We start from the raw sequence: 18,386 nt of genomic DNA on the forward strand, positions 1-18,386 counted from the left end.
TTCTTCTGGACATAAACAAATTTATTTTGGAAGCTATGGAAGAATTAAATAATTCTAAAAAGAAACAAATATGGAATTCTCTCTCTCCTTAAGAAAGCCACATTCTCTTTAGGGTTATAATATGAATGTAGACCCGAGGAGAAATCGGGAAGCTTTCAGCCTCAAAAGGTAGAAGGAATGTGGTGCAACGAGAAGAGACAATGCATAGTCTAAGAAATACAGCTCAGATTGGGGTTTGCCACTTTTTACCTTTGTGGGTTCACAAGAACTTCTCTGTGCCTCATGAAAATGAGAAGCTGGATTATATAATCTCTCAGTCTCTTTCCCATTTTAAAGCTATAAGTCTGACATCCTGGAACTAGATAGGCTCTTAAGGTCTTTCCCATGATAAAAATAAGATCCCATATCACCAATGATTTTCTTGCAAGAAGAAATTCCAATCTGAGCAAAAGTGCAGAGTGACCCATCACCCTCCCCCGGATCCCTGCACATGTTTGCTTGTCCTCTGGGATCATGAGACCTTGATCTTATGGTCTGTGGTGATCATGCATGTTTGGGGGAAAGAAAATGAATCACTCAACTATTGGGCAATGTGTACAAGTACACGAGATTTGACAAGTCATTGTAAACATCGTCAAGAGGAATGGGATCTAAATGTCACCATGAGGTCCTCAGCTGGAGTGCTTCCTCCTAAATAATCTCTGAATTATATTTAGATAGAGATATACATGCAAATACGCACAGATACGTGGAATATAAAAATAAATAATAGAATTTACATATAGATAAAGTTATATCTATAGCTATACCCACATATGTGTATAGAGGAATTAATGTGGGTAAATACATTTGAGTTTTCCAAAAATTTTAATATAATTTTAAGCTAATAAAGCTTTTCAAGCTATTAAACTTATTTATATATATATTATACCACTGTGGTGGTAATGATGATACCAGGTGAAATTTGTATAGTGCTTTATGGTTTACAAAATGTTTTCTGTAAAATTATTTCATTTTAGCCTCAGGCCAATTGCAGGATAGTGGGGAGGGACTAAGTATAACTATCCTCACTTAATAGATGAGGAAACTGAGGCCCAGAGAAGTTAAATTTGTGAGAAAAGAGATTGACCCTGACTTCTTGTTTAGCACTATTGTTTGCACTTTACTGCTCCTATCTTACCCCAGTCCTTGCCTTCCCTTTTCTTCTTCCCTCACTTCAAGCCTTTCAGACCTTTGATAGTATCTCCCCTCTCTGAAATCCCCATCCACTGAATATTTCCCCCTGGGTTATGGTCACCGAGGGTTCTTGTTACTGGAAAGACATTGGTTAAGCCTTCTTTTCCCTCTTGGCCTCCAGCCCACATACATTAAGGAAGCTGGTTGAGAATCAAGTCAAGATTTTAAAATTTTATTTTCAGTTTGAAGTACCAAAGAAGCCAAAATAGTAGCTTTCCTCTCAAGAAATTTCCCTAATTCTCTTCCCCAATAGTTGATGACAAGATCTTCTACACAGAAAAAGGTCATCATGAGTCAGTTTCGTTGGGTCCTGGCAGTAACTACTATTTTTAATCACATTATTTGCTGACACAACTCAATGATCCAAGTATGGAAAAATTAGGATAAAGAACTATGGGAAGTGACTTTCCAGGTCAGCTTGGTTTACTTCAATTGTTCATAGTGTTTCCTAGCAGTTAATTGACTTGTCCATTATCAAACAAGTCATAAGCAATAAAGGCATTCTTGTTACTCATTCTCTTTCCAACTGAGTACCTTCTCTGTGTCTCAACTTCCCCAATTATGAGATAGAATGCTGTCATATTTGAGGTACATTTTAGTCATATATTTCCTTATACATCCCCAAATCTTCCCCAAATGAACTTTTTGATTTTCACACATGTCAGATATTGGTTTTGTAAACCAAAGTCATGACTTCTGCAGACCTTCTAGGAGTGGACAATGCATATAGAATTATTCTTTCTCATTATGACTTCTGCTGTCACAGGTTTTACAAAAAGAGAGCCATTATAGCAGCTAATGTTTCTAGAGTGTTATATGGTTTGCATACTTTGTCGTACTTGTCCAGTTGATTTGTGTCTGTCTCTTTGTAAAGATACCTGAGTGGTTTGCCACTTCTTTCTCTAGTTTGTTTTACAAAAGAGGAAACTGAGGCAAATGAAATTAAATGACTTGCCCAGTGCTTGAGTTCAAATTTTAACTCGGATCTTCCTGACTCCAGGACTAGCACTCTAATCTCTGTACCATCCACCTGCCCTGGAGTTCACATTGCAAGGAAATCCAGGTCTTCTTGATTTTTTCAATGCTGTGTCCCCATTGCCCTGTACTACTTCCCCTATTTTGTAAATGGAGAAATGAACATCCCAAGAAAAACAAAGGGTGAGGTAAGGCAAGCAAAGCTAACTCCTTCCATAGCCCTACTCCAAATCCTGATCATTTCTAAGCCTGGGGAATGCAAGTCAATGAGGTGAGCAGAGTAGGGGAGTGTATTTTTGTAAAGCAGAGTACATGGAGAAATGGCAGTGTTGAAGTGTTCTGATTTGGGGAAACACTCTCTTTACCTGTACTACATTTTATTATTTTCATTTGATAAAAGCAAGAGGCCTCATTCATGGAATATTTATTGCACAAGGATCCCAAGTCTTTCGAGGGAATGGGGAAGCTTTCTGATAGGTTGAGGTGAGTTGTAGAAGAAACTAATTAGCTTCTTGCCTATTTAGATCCACAAATTTAAGAAAAAAAATCTTTTTTTTTTCTTTTTGGGGGATGAGGCAGGTCTTTAATGAAGATGATGTCATTCTCGTTTTCATATTCCCCCTTTTTTTGTATTTTTGTACAGATACTTGATTAGTTCAAACCCTCAGCACTGATCCCCTAGACTATTTTTAAAAATCTATGTTACTTTCCTTGTGCTAAATGTTCTGCAATTATTATTTCACTTGATCTTACTCCTGGGAAGGAGATACTTTTATTACACCCCAATTTGACAGATAACTACTGTAGAAAAGAAAAACAGATTTTTTGAAGTGAAAAGAAAACAATTCCATCCATCTTCTAATTGATCTTCCTTGTTTGTAATGCCCTCCCTACTCACTTGCCTCTCTTAGAACCTCCAATTTCCATCAAGTCAGAGAACAAATATCTTTTCCTCAAACCTATCAATTGTGAGTGTTCATTTAAATTATTTTGCATTTATTGAGCTTATGTGAATGTGTCATGTGTGTATGTGTGTGCACATATGTGAATGTGTATGTATGTATGTGTAAAAATATAATGTATTTCTCTGTGGACATGGTTCATTTCCCTGAACTTCCCTCAGATCCTCATTCTAAGAGAGAAGTTGATATTAATCAATTAATTGATTCACCATCTAGGTGATAATAAAATATGCCTAAAACACAATTCGGACCATGTCACTCCTCTGCTCAAAAATCTTCTGTGGCTGTCTATTGCCTCGATGACCAAATATCATTTCAAAAGAATACTGGACTTCAAAACTCAAAATCTGGATTCAAATTTTGACTTCACCAATTTCTACCTATGTAATGCTTACTGTTCAAGAAACTTCAGTTCTTTTGATTTTGGTTTTCTCCTCTGTAAATGAGAAGACTGGGCCTAAAAGGCCTTGAAAATCCCTTCCCCTTTCTAGATCTTAGGAATGCACCAAGCACCAAAATGAATAAACAAATACACAATGAAATAAATAAGAAATAACAAAATAATTTCAAAAAGGCTAAATCAATAGCATAGGTAACAGACGTCAAACAAGTAAATAACCAAAATAATAAATAACAAATAAGTAAATTTAAAAAAAAAACAATTAAAAATGAGTGAATGAGTAAACATATAAAGAAATGAAAGGGTGGATAGATAGATATATGAATAAATAAATGATGGATACATAGATAAATGGTAGATAAGTAGATAGACCATAGTAGATGATAAATGGGTAGATATATAAGTAGATATAAAGAGATATTAAATGGATGGATGGATGGATAGATAAATAGAAAGAGTAGAAACTGGATGTGATAAAGAATGTAAATTGAAGAGTTACCTTCCTTCTAATCTAGACATTGTCTGGTCATATGCCCTTGGCTAATAGGTCTTAATTTCTTTAAAAGGATTATAATATTGACTATGTATGTTTTTTTCTGGTCCACGAGTCAGTCTTTCATATTTAAATCTCTAAAATTGTGGAATTTGTGGGGACCGACTTCTTATGTCCAATGTGCCCACAATCCTACTTTAGACACTTGCTAGCCACTAGATCTAAGTCAAACTGTAAGCTTCAGTTTCCTTAACTATAAAATTATATTGTTGGATCTGATGATTTCTTAGGCTCCTTCTCACTCTGATTTTTTGATCCTTACTGGAAGTCAGAATGGCATAATGGAGACAGGTCTGTCCTAGAAACATTAAGATCTAAAATTGAATGACCCCAGAAACTCATACAACAAATCACTTTACCTCCCTGCACCTTGACTTCCTTATCTATAAAATGAGTCCTAATGTTCTACTACTTCAAAATCTGAGATCTTGTGATCCAATGATTCTAGGTAGGTGAAGATCTTCATTCTTATGATGAACATTCTATACCTTTACCTTGACTAGTGGCATTCTCCCTACTTGGATTGAATCAGAATAGAATTTTTTAAATAGAAAATTGACTCAAATTTGTAAGAATACAAGCCATTGTCCAGTTGATAAATGGTCATAGGACATGAACAGACAATTTTCAGATGGAGTAATTTAAGACATTTCTAGTCATATGAAAATATGCTCCAAATCATTATTGATTACAGAAATGTAAATTAAGACAACAATGAGGTACCACTACCTATCTCGCAAATTGGCTAAATTGACTGAAAAAGATGATGATAAATGTTGGAGGGGATGTGGAAAAACTGGGATATTAATACATTGTTTGTGGAATTCTGAACTGATTCAACCATTCTGGAGAACAATTTGATACTGTGCCCAAAAGGCTATCTAACTGTGCATACCCTTTGATCCAGCAGTGTCTTTACTGGACTTATATCCCAAAGAGATCTTAAAGGAGGGAAAGGGACCCACATGTGCAACAATGCTTGTGGCAGTGAAACTGGAAACTAAATAGATGCCCATCAGTTGGGGAATGGGTGAATAAATTATGGTATATGCATTTATGGAATAGTATTGAGTATGGATCACAACCTAATATTTTCAGCTTTTTGTTGTTGTTTGCTTGCTTTTTTTCTCATGTTATCTTATTTTTCTTGTGCAGCATAATAAATTGGAAATATATTTAGAAGAATTGCATATGTTTGACTTATATCGTGTTACTTTCTATCTAGGAAAGGATTGGAAGGAAGGGCAAGAAAAAATTTGGAACCCAATGTTTTGCAAAGGAGAATGTTGAAAACTATCTTTGCATGTATTTTGGAAATAAAAGGCTACTATTAAAAATAAAATTTTAAAAATTATGGTATTTTTGGCCAACAAGAAATGTTAGCAACCATCTAGTCCAAATAATATAGTAAGATATCCAACAAGAGGTTGTCTGGTCACTGTTTAAAAACCTCCAGTGCATAGGAACTGCTTCCCAACAAAGGAACTCATCCACTTTTCTATAATTCTTATTGTTAGATTGAATTTCCCACTCCTTGTCCTTAGGCCCACCTTAAGCCCTTTCAAACCTGCAATTTCTGCTCCCATTCCTTCCCTATGGAGCCAAACTAATCAGGTCAAGTCCCTCCTCCAAGAATCAGTCTTTCAGCCCCTGAAAAGGGGCTGTCCCTGCCCTTTATCTACACTGTCCCCCTTTTCCCCACTTTTGGATTAAATATCTGCTTTTCTTTCAAGCAGTCCTCACATGGCAACAACCAGAGGCACATTTTATCCTTCTAATTGTCTTTTTTCTGGACATCCTTCAATATTTCATCGTATTTCTTAAAATTTTGGCTTCTGGAACTGAATACGATTGTCTTGATGGGAACTGACCAGGGTAAAATACAGCAGGGCTATACAAAGCACTTTAGCACAGTTCCTGGTGCAGAGTACACATTTAATAAAAACTTGTTTTCTTGAAGCCTAATTTATAGAAGCAATGACTCTCAAGACAACCCAAGATTGAATTAGTTGTTTTTGCTTGCTCGTTTGTTTTCCTTAATGACTGTTATTGAGTCTATCCTAATGTTATTTCCTGACATTTTGTTCTCCTTAGGAAAACAAATCCTATACTATGAGAATAGTCCATTTGTTCAGGGTCCCAATTGAATGACTTACCATAAACACTCAAACACATTCTGCCCACGACAGGTCCTATGGGGAAGATATTGAAAATGCATCTGTAGCATCCTTCATCTTTTAAGGAGACCAAGTCAAGCGTGATGGCTGAGGAGTTCAAATCACTTTGGGTCACTCGGACATGGTCATGGTAGGATCCAAGTAATCTGGGGCCATGATTGGAGCTGTATGTGGCTATATTATCTGTTGTTAGACCTTCTTTCTGCCATGTGACTTGGAGGACCTCCTTCTCGGTAGACAGCTGGCAGGACAAAGTTACATTCTCTCCGACAGTGCTGGTCACTTCTGTCTCATGAATCACCCTTGGCATTCCTGAAGATAAAGGGATAATAAAAAGAGTTCACAATCACATTGTGTTTCACAAAGTCCTTCCCTGCCACAAATTTGTCAAAAGGCTAGTGTGTAAATTAGTCTGCCCATTTTATAGAAGGATAACTAAAGGGAATGTGGCCAGTGAAAAGAAGGCTCGATTTTTGGACCTCGAAGCTCTGGATTCAAATTCTTTTTTTTCTTTCACTTATCTCAAACTTGAGCAAATTGCTTAATTTCTCTGATCCTATTTCCTCCTATGTCAAATGACTCCAGTAACCCTTTAAATATCCTTCCTGCTCTAATTCCGCGATCAGCAATTAAGAAATTAAATTTATTGACCAAAGTCATTCCAATGTTATATCATAAATAGAAGTCAGACAAGTTCCAATCTTAATCCCAGTGGTGCTTTTTTCCCCATTACAACACAAAGTCTCATCATATCACCATTCTTGATCCTCTTATTTTTAGTTTCCAAACTTCAATTTTCCATGTTGCTCCATGTTTCCCAAACTCCCTTCCCCAACCAATCACAAATCAACAATTCTTGCCTCCTCAAGGCTTTTCTTAGAACTATCTTGAAAAGCCTCAGTGATGAGAAGAATGAACTAAGGGCTCAATCAGCAAGTCCTTTTGTCATTTCTAATAACAACCTATAATTAACATAATAATAATACTATAATATTGCTAATTATTTATAATATATTATCACAATATTTATCAGTTTATAAAGCAATCAATAATCATTCATTAAGCATATTAAGTGTCAGGCACTGTGCTGGGTTCTGGGGTGGAAAAAAAAAAGAATGAAACTAAACAAACCTTCATTTAATTTACATTCAAGGACAGATGGCAGATATACACATAAGCACATATAAAATATGTATTCACAAAATGTACACACAATGAATACGAGACAGAATCTTATCCTTCACAGCCACCATCCACTAAAAGAAGGTTTGTCCCAAGTTCAACTCCCAGGGCACTTAAAAAAATCCATCAGCTTAAAAGATCAAGTGCCTAAACAATGTGAACCAATGCTCTTCCCCCAAGCTCCATTTCTCCTTCCCTCCCTCCTATTAATTTTCTTTTCATCATTTGACCCTACCAGCAACCATGCTCCTGGAGACAGAAAGCACCACACACACTGTCAGCAACATCATGGTTATGAAACCAAAAGAAATTCTCAGACAAATTAAGTGTCTTGTTCTACACTTCTCCCTTTTATGATGTGTGGTCTTGTGATTGGCTGGGGAATTCCCAAAGTACTTTTGGGTGACATAATGTTTCTTGGATTTTTACAGAAGTTTACCTGTGTGACTTACAATAAGCCAATTGAGAATGAAGGAATGAAATGAAAATGAAGATGAAAGAAAGCCCTGGAGAGACTTACATGAACTGATGCTGAGTGAAATGAGCAGGACCAGGAGATCATTATATACTTCAACAACAATACTATATGATGACCAGTTCTGATGGATCAGGCCACCCTCAGCAACGAGATCAACCAAATCATTTCTAATGGAGCAGTAATGAACTGAACTAGCTATGCCCAGAAAAAGAACTCTGGGAGATGACTAAAAACCATTACATTGAATTCCCAATCCCTATATTTATGCACACCTGCATTTTTTATTTCCTTCACAAGCTAATTGTACAATATTTCAGAGTCTGATTCTTTTTCTACAGCAAAATAACGTTTTGGTCAGGTATACTTATTGTGTATCTAATTTATATTTTAATATATTTAACATCTGCTGGTCATCCTGCCATCTAGGGGAGGGGGTGGGGGGGGTAAGAGGGTAAGAGGTGAAAAATTGGAACAAGAGGTTTGGCAATTGTTAATGCTGTAAAGTTACCCATGTATATATCCTGTAAATAAAAGGCTATTAAATTAAAAAAAAAAAAAAAAAAAAAGAAAATGAAGATGAAAGAATCCCTAAGGCCTCCCTGAGCTGTAAATTTATGATTCCATGATACTAAAAGCAGCTATATTCATTACAGCTCCAGCCAGAAATTTGGAAGAAAATGTAAGAAACCAAGACAGAGATCACCCCCAAAAAATTCTTACCTTTGATACCAAATTATTCATGAAATGGTCTTCTATTGATAGGGAGTGTAACCTGAGAATACCAGACACAAACTTAGAGGTAGGAAGAGGGTAAGAAAAAAGGGCAGACACCAAATTCTCTTTTCTACTAGAAAAGTTAATTATAGTTTTTTGATGACATGGAAATGCATATAATGTAGTTTGAAATCTGGAACTGCTAGGTTACCTTACTTCATTTTTCCCCCTTTGGTTCACTTGATATTCTTAACCTTTTGTTCTTCAGATGAATGTTGTTATTATTTTTTCTAGCTTGATAAAATAATTCTTTGTTTTTTTGATTAGTATGGCACTGAATAAACAAATTAGCTTAGTCAGAATTGTCGGTTTTATTATATTGGCTTGGTCTACCCATGAACAGTTAATATTTCTCCAGTTGTTTAGATGTGTCATGTGGGATGGGGCCAAAGCACTACTTAAGGGAAATTTTATATCTCTAAATGCTTATGTTAATAAAATGGAGAAAGAACAAACCAGTGAATTGGAACAGAAGTTTTAAAAATTAGAAAAACAACCTCTTAAAAATCCTCATTTAAACACTAAAATAAAAATCTTGAAAATTAAAGGAGAAATTATTAAAATTAGAAGGTTTTCTTTAAAAAACATGGAACTAATAAATAAAGCCAGAAAGTGATTTTATGAAAAAGATGAATTAATTTCATTTTAAAAAAGAAAAAACTTACTATAAAAAATTGAAAAAGAGTGAATGAATTACCAATGAAAATAAAATTAAAGCAATTATAAGCAGTTATTTTATGTAATTATGCCAGTATAATTGACAAATCCTGACAAAATAATTGGCACTCCTGAGACATCAAGAATCAGTCAAACAAAACCCAAAAAATGAAAAAGTAGAAAAATATTAAATATATACTTGGAAAAACAGAAGACCTAGAAAATAGATCTAGAAGAGATAATCTGAGCATTATTGGACTTACTGAAAATTATGATAAAAAAAGTCTAAACGTTATTTTACAGGAAATTATCAAAGAGAACTGCCCAGATGTAATAGAATCAGAAGGTAAAATAGGTATTGAAAGAATTCATCGAACACTTTCTGAAAAAGACCTTAAAATAAAAACTCCAAGGAATATTGTTTTTTGTTTTTTTTGTTTTTTTTTGTTTTTTTTGTTTTTTTTGTTTTTTTTATTTAATAGCCTTTTATTTACAGGATATATACATGGGTAACTTTACAGCATTAACAATTGCCAAACCTCTTGTTCCAATTTTTCACCTCTTACCCCCCCACCCCCTCCCCTAGATGGCAGGATGACCAGTAGATGTTAAATATATTAAAATATAAATTAGATACACAATAAGTATACATGACCAAAACGTTATTTTGCTGTACAAAAAGAATCAGACTCTGAAATATTGTACAATTAGCTTGTGAAGGAAATCAAAAATGCAGGTGTGCATAAATATAGGGATTGGGAATTCAATGTAATGGTTTTTAGTCATCTCCCAGAGTTCTTTTTCTGGGCATAGCTAGTTCAGTTCATTACTGCTCCATTAGAAATGATTTGGTTGATCTCGTTGCTGAGGATGGCCAGGTCCATCAGAACTGGTCATCATATAGTATTGTTGTTGAAGTATATAATGATCTCCTGGTCCTGCTCATTTCACTCAGCATCAGTTCGTGTAAGTCTCTCCAGGCCTTTCTGAAATCATCCTGTTGGTCATTTCTTACAGAACAGTAATATTCCATAATTTTCATATACCACAATTTATTCAGCCATTCTCCAACTGATGGACATCCATTCAGTTTCCAGTTTCTAGCCACTACAAAAAGGGCTGCCACAAACATTCGTGCACATACAGGTCCCTTTCCCTTCTTTATAATCTCTTTGGGATATAATCCCAGTAGTAACACTGCTGGATCAAAGGGTATGCACAGTTTGATAACTTTTTGAGCATAGTTCCAAACTACTCTCCAAAATGGTTGGATTCGTTCACAACTCCACCAACAATGCATCAATGTCCCAGTTTTCCCACATCCCCTCCAACAATCATCATTATTTTTTCCTGTCATCTTAGCCAATCTGACAGGTGTGTAGTGGTATCTTAGAGTTGTCTTAATTTGCATTTCTCTGATTAATAATGACTTGGAGCATCTTTTCATATGACTAGAAATAGTTTCAATTTCTTCATCTGAGAACTGTCTGTTCATATCCTTTGACCATTTTTCAATTAGAGAATGGCTTGATTTTTTATAAATTAGAGTTAATTCTCTATATATTTTGGAAATGAGGCCTTTATCAGAACCTTTGACTGTAAAAATATTTTCCCAGTTTATTGCTTCCCTTCTAATCTTGTCTGCATTAGTTTTGTTTGTACAAAAACTTTTCAGTTTGGTATAATCGAAATTTTCTATTTTGTGATCAGTAATGATCTCTAGTTCTGCTTTGGTCATAAAGACCTTCCCCTTCCACAGGTCTGAGAGGTAAACTATCCTATGTTCCTCTAATTTATTAATAATTTCATTCTTTATGCCTAGGTCATGAACCCATTTTGACCTTATCTTGGTGTACGGCGTTAAGTATGGATCAATGCCTAGTTTCTGCCATTCCAAGGAATATTGTGGCTAAATTTCAGAATTATCAGATTAAGGAAAAAATATTTCAAGCATCCAGGAAAAAAAAAATTCATATACCAAGGAGCCACAATAAGTATCCCTCAGGATCTAGTTGCTTCCACATTAAAGGATTGAAGGGCCTGGAATCTGATATTCTGAAAGGCAAAAGAACTTGAGATGCAGCCAAGAATAAACTACCCAGCTAAGCTAAGCATTATCTTCCAGGGAAGAAGATGGACATTTAGTGAAAAGAATGAATTCCATTTGTCTTTAATGAAAAAACCAGAGCTAAACAAAAAATTTGACTGCAACTATAGGACTCAAGAGAAATAGAAAAACATAAAAAGAACTCTTTAGAACTGTATTTCTGTTATGGACATACATAAAGAGTACATGTATAATTTGATTTTACTGATATAATATAAAAAAGGGAAGTAGAAATGGAAAGGGGAGAGTATCAGAAAAAGTGAAAAAGGGAGATAAAAAGAGGGAAACTACATCCCACAAAGAGACAAAGGAAACCTATCATATCTGAGGGAAATTAGGGAGGAGGAGGAGCATTGTGTAAATCTTACTCTCATCGGATCTGGCTCAAAGAGAAAATAATTGACATATTTGGTTTATAGAGAAACTTCTCTCACCTCATTAAAAAGAGGGAGAGGAAAAGGGAAAAGGAAAAGAGTAATAAGGGAAAGGTATAAGAAAGAAGAAGGGATTCAAAGGGGGTGAGCTATATGAGGCAAGTGGTACCCATAAGTTTAATATTGGGGCAGGGGGTAAGGAGGTGTAAGAAAAAGAAAAGCATAATCTAGGGATAATAAGATGGCAAGAAATATAGAATTAGTAATTTTAACCATAAATGTGAATGGGATGAATTCTCCCATAAAGCAGAGTCTTCCAAAGTCTCCCGTAGCAGACTACATAAAAAGCCAGAACCCTACATATGTTGTTTACAGGAAACACATTTAAAGCAGAGAGATACATATAGAGTAAAGGTAAAAGGCTGGAGCAGAATCTATTATGCTTCAGGTGAAGTAAAAAAAAAAAAAAAAAGCAGGGGTAGCCATCCTTATCTCAGATCAAGCAAAAGCAAAAATTATCTAATTAAAAGAGATAAGGAAGGAAACTATATCTTACTAAAGAGTAACATAGACAATGAAACAATATCAATACTAAACATATATGCACCAAGTGGTATAGCATCTAACTTCCTAAAGAAGTTAAGAAAGTTGCAAGAAGAAATAGATAGTAAAGCTATAATAGTGGGAGATCTCAACCTTGTACTCTCAGAATTATATAAATCAAACCAGAAAACAAATAAGAAAGAAGATAAAGAGGTAAATAGAAAATTAGAAAAGTTAGGTATGCTAGATTTTTGGAGAAAACTGAATGGAGACAGAAAAGAGTACACTTTCTTTTCAGCAGTTCATGGAACACATATAAAAATTGACCATATAATAGGACATAAAGACCTCAAAATTAAACACAGAAAGCCAGAAATAGTAAATGCATTTTTTAAAGATCCCAATGCAATAAAAACTACATTCAACAAAAAGCTAAAGGTAAATAGACCAAAAAGTAATTGGAAACTGTTATGGGCCAGAACTCTGAACTTGAAACAAAGGATGCTTACAAGGTGCTAAGTCAGTAGAACTGATAGAGACAATGATTGTTTATCATGGTGCTTAACAGTTCTCTAGTTCAGTACGTGTACTTAGTACTTAATATAGTTCCACAATAATCACACCTATGATAACAGAGCATATAAACTCAGACAAATTCAGCCAGAATCAGAACTGGAAGACAGAGACCATGGTGGTGGTCTTCCTGCCTCTCCCACAGAAACCAAGACACATTCAGGAGGAACTCAAGAAGCTGGAAGAGGCAGAGAACACAAAGGACTGGCAGCAGGAGCTCCAGCTCTTGGAACCAAGGAGAGAGATGGGCCTCTAAGAAAGCTAACCGGGTCCCCCAGGAAAGGAGACGTGACTTTGAAGAAGACAATAAATAATTTGGACTTTAACACCTGGCTGCTCTTGTAGTGATTACTGAACTGACACAAAGTCTGGTCCCAGAGACCCCAAGAAAACCCAACAAGAGAACATTGAATTTTGGCAAGAACATTACAGGAAGCTAAATAATCTCATCCTAAAGAATGATTGGGTAAAATAGAAAAGCATAGACACAATTAATAATTCCCCAAGAGAATGAGAACAATGAGACAACATGCCAAAATTTGTGGGATGCAGCCAAAATAGTAATAAGGGGAAATTTTATATCTTTAGAAGCTTACTTGAGTAAAATAGAGAAAGAGAAGATCAATGAATTGGGCTTTCAACTTTAAAAGGAATCTCTAAGTATATTTACTAAATTTTAAAAAAAGCAATCAAATACTAAACTCGAAATTCTAAAATTAAAAGGAGAAATTGATAAAATTGAAAGTAAAAAAACTGTTGAATTAATAAATAAAACTAAGAGTTGGTTTTATGAAAACACCAATAAAATTGATAAACCTTTGTTAAATCTGTTTAGAAAAAGGAAAGAGGAAGATCAAATTGTTAGTCTTAAAAATGAAAAGGGGAGAACTTTCCACCAATGAAGAGGAAATTAGAGCAATAATGAGGAGTTACTTTGCCCAACTTTATGCCAATAAATTTGATAACCTAAGTGAAATAGATGACTACCTTCAAAAATATAGGCTTCCCAGATTAACAGAGGAGGAAATAAATTGCTTAAATCATCCCATTTTAGAAAAAGAAATAGAACAAACTATTAATCAACTCCCTAAAGAAAAAAATCCTCAGAACCAGATAGATTTACATGTCAATTCTACCAAACATTTAAAGAACAATTAACTCCCATGTTATATAAACTATTTAAAAAATAGGGAATGAAGGACTCATACCAAATTCCTTTCATAACACAGACATGGTACTGATACCTAAACCAGATAGGTTGAAAACAGAGAAAGAAAATTATAGACCAATCTCCCTAATGCATATTGATGCTAAAATCTTAAATAAAATATTAGCAAAAAGATTACAGAAAATCATCCCCAGGATAATACATTATGCCAAGAAGAATTTATACCAGGAATACCGGGCTGTTTCAATATTAGGAAAACTATCAGTAAAATTGGCCATATCAATAACCAAATTAACAAAAAAAATGATCATCTCAATAGGTGCAGAAAAAGCATTTGATAAAATCCAACATCCATTCCTATTTTTAAAAAACCACTCGTGAATATAAGAATAAATGGACTTTTCCTTAAAATAATTAGCAATATTTATTTAAAACCATCAGTAAACATCATATGTAATGGGGATAAACTGGAACCATTCCTTTTTTTTTTTTTTTTTTTTTTTAATTTAATAGCCTTTTATTTACAGGATATATGCATGGGTAACTTTACAGCATTAACAATCGCCAAACCTCTTGTTCCAATTTTTCACCTCTTACCCCCCCCCACCCCCTCCCCTAGATGGCAGGATGACCAGTAGATGTTAAATATATTAAAATATAAATTAGATACACAATAAGTATACATGACCAAAACGTTATTTTGCTGTACAAAAAGAATCAGACTCTGAAATATTGTACAATTAGCTTGTGAAGGAAATCAAAAATGCAGGTGTGCATAAATATAGGGATTGGGAATTCAATGTAATGGTTTTTAGTCATCTCCCAGAGTTCTTTTTCTGGGCATAGCTAGTTCAGTTCATTACTGCTCCATTAGAAATGATTTGGTTGATCTCGTTGCTGAGGATGGCCTGGTCCATCAGAACTGGTCATCATATAGTATTGTTGTTGAAGTATATAATGATCTCCTGGTCCTGCTCATTTCACTCAGCATCAGTTCGTGTAAGTCTCTCCAGGCCTTTCTGAAATCATCCTGTTGGTCATTTCTTACAGAACAGTAATATTCCATAATTTTCATATACCACAATTTATTCAGCCATTCTCCAACTGATGGACATCCATTCAGTTTCCAGTTTCTAGCCACTACAAAAAGGGCTGCCACAAACATTCGTGCACATACAGGTCCCTTTCCCTTCTTTATAATCTCTTTGGGATATAATCCCAGTAGTAACACTGCTGGATCAAAGGGTATGCACAGTTTGATAACTTTTTGAGCATAGTTCCAAACTACTCTCCAAAATGGTTGGATTCGTTCACAACTCCACCAACAATGCATCAATGTCCCAAACTGGAACCATTCCAATAAGATCAGGAGTGAAACAAGGATGCCCATCATCACCGTTACTATTCAAAATTGTATTAGAAATGCTAGCTTTGGCAATAAGAGTTGAGAAAGATTAAAGGAATTAGAGTAGGTAATGAGAAAACCAAATTATCACTTTTTGCAGATGATATTATGATATACTTATAGAACCCCAGAAATGCTACTAAAAAGCTATTCGAAATAATCCACATCTTTAGCAAAGTTGCAAGATATAAAATAAACCCACATAAGTCATCAGCATGCTTATATATCACTAACAAAATCCAACAGTTAGGGTTAGAAAGAGCAATTCCATTTAAAGTAACTGCCAATAGTAGAAAATATTTGGGAATCTATTTGCCAAGGGAAAGTCGGGAACCATATGAACAAAACTACAAAAAACTTTCCACACAAATTAAGTCAGATCTAACCAATTGGAAAAAATATTAAGTGCTTTTGGCTAAGTCGAACAAATACAATATAGATGACAATATTACCTAAACTAATCTATTTATTTAGTGCTATGCCAATCAGACTCCCCAAAAACTATTTTAATGACCTAGAAAAAATAACAACAAAATTCATCTGGAACAACAACAACAAAAAAAAAAATCAAATGAAGGTGGCCTAGCTATACCAGATCTAAAACTTTATTATAAAGCAGCAGTTACCAAAACCATTTGGTATTGGCTAAGAAATAGACTAGTTTATCAGGGGACTAGGTTAGGTTCAAAGGACAAAACAGTTAATAACTTCAATAATCTAGTGTTTGACAAACCCCCAAACCCCAGCTTTTGGGATAAGAATTCACTGTTTGACAAAAACTGCTTGGAAATTAGTATGGCAGAAACTAGGCATTGACCCACACTTAACACCATACACCAAGATAAGGTCAAAATGGGTTCATGGCATAAAGAATTAGATTATAAATAAATTAGAACATAGCATAGTTTACCTTTCAGACCTGTGGAGGAAGAAGTAATTTGTGACTAAAGAAGAATTAGAGATTATTATTGATCACAAAATAGAAAGTTCTGGTTATATCAAATTGAAAAGCTTTTGTACAAACAAAACTACTGCAGACAAGATTAGAAGGGAAAGAATAAATTGGGAAAACATTTTTACAGTCAAAGGTTCTGATAAAGGTCTCATTTCCAAAATATAGAGAGAATTGACTTTAATTTATAAGAAATCAAGCCATTCTCTAATTGGTAAATGGTCAAAGGATATGAACAGATAATTTTCAGATGAATAAATTGAAATTATTTCTACCCATATGAAAAGATGCTCCAAGTCATTATTAATCAGAGAAATGCAAATCAAGACAAATCTGAGATACCACTACACACCAGTCAGATTGGCTAGAATGACAGGGAAAGATAATGCTAAATATTGAAGGAGATGTAGGAAAACTGGGACACTGATACATTGTTGGTGGAATTGTGAATACATCCAGCCATTCTGGAGAGTGATTTGGAACTATGCTCAAAAAGTTATCAAACTGTGTAAACCCTTTGATCTAGCAGTGTTACTACTGGGCTTATATCCCAAAGAGATCTTAAAGAAGGGAAAGGGATCTGTCTGTGCAAGAATTGTGGCAGCCCTTTTTGTAGTGGCCCGAAACTGAAAACTGAGTGGATGTCCATCAATCGGAGAATGGCTGAACAAATTGTGGTATATGAATGTTATGGAATATAATTCTTCTGTAAGAAATAACCAGCAGAATGATTTCAGAAAGGCCTAAAGAGACTTACATGAACTGATGCTGAATGAAATGAGTAGGACCAGGAGATCATTACATACTTCAACAACACCACCATATGATGATCAATTCTGATGGACGTGGCTCGCTTTAACAATGAGATGAACCAAATCAGTTCCATTTGTTCAATAATGAATAGAACCAGCTATACCTAGCAAAAGAACTCTGGGAAATGAGTGTGAATCACTACATAGCATTTCCAATCCCTCTATTTTTGTTCACCTGCATTTTTCATTTCCTTCACAGGTTAATTGTACATTATTTCAAAGTCTGATTCTTCTTGTGCAGGAAAATAACTGTATGGATACATATACATATATTGTATTTAATATATACTTTAACATATTTAACATGTATTTGTCTACGTGCCATCTGGGGGAGAGGGTGAGCAAAAGGAGGGAAAAAATTGGAACAAAAAGTTTTGTATTTGTCAATGCTGAGAAATTACTCATGCATATATCTTGTAAATAAAAAACTTTAATTAAAAAATTGACATTCCAAGTGAAATTTATAAATATTTATAAAGATATAAACTTAGCAGAAGAAGAAATTAAATGAATAGTTGTATTTTGTGAGGGAAAATGAATAAGCTATCAATGAGCTCCTTAAGAAAAAATCTCTAAGACCAGATGGGTTCACAAGTGAATTCAATTAAAGATTTAAGGAACAATTAGTCTGAATTCTATACAAACTATATGAAAAAATAGGTAAAGAAGGAATCCTACCTAAATCCTTTTATGACACAAATATGGTTTTAATTGACAAGCCAGGAATAACAAAAAGAGAGAAAGAAAACTATAGACTATATTCTAGTTGAATATCAAAGCAAAACTTTTACATAAAATACTAGCAAGGAGTTTATAGCAATATGTCACAAAAACCAAACACTATGACCAGGTAGGGATTTATATCAGGGATACAAGACAGTTCACTATCAGCATAATTGAATATAACAAAAACAATAACAATAAAATTTAGATGATTATATCAATAGGTGCAGAAAAAGCCTTTGACAAAATATAACATCCATTCCTATTAAAAGGAATGACAAAGGGGCAGTTAGTTGGTATAGTGCATAGAGTACCAGCCCTGAAGTCAGGAGAAC

General features: G+C 34.6%; 1 protein-coding gene across 3 annotated transcripts in view; it reads right to left on the minus strand.

Annotated features, from left to right (window-relative positions):
* Nucleotides 1-18,386, minus strand: part of LOC100935186 (OX-2 membrane glycoprotein) — a 110,522-nt gene that overhangs the window by 11,689 nt on the left and 80,447 nt on the right. For 2 of the 3 annotated variants that reach the window (XM_031949652.1, XM_031949654.1), the window contains exon 2: nt 6,283-6,615. In XM_031949652.1, coding sequence (XP_031805512.1) covers nt 6,283-6,615 — 333 coding nt within the window. Of the gene's footprint in view, nt 1-6,282; nt 6,616-7,720; nt 7,803-18,386 lie in introns of those variants that run through there. The other variant, XM_023495302.1, reaches the window with a different exon arrangement.

The sequence above is a fragment of the Sarcophilus harrisii genome, chromosome 2 (assembly GCF_902635505.1).
Source record: "Sarcophilus harrisii chromosome 2, mSarHar1.11, whole genome shotgun sequence".
Classification (NCBI taxonomy): Eukaryota; Metazoa; Chordata; class Mammalia; order Dasyuromorphia; family Dasyuridae; genus Sarcophilus; species Sarcophilus harrisii.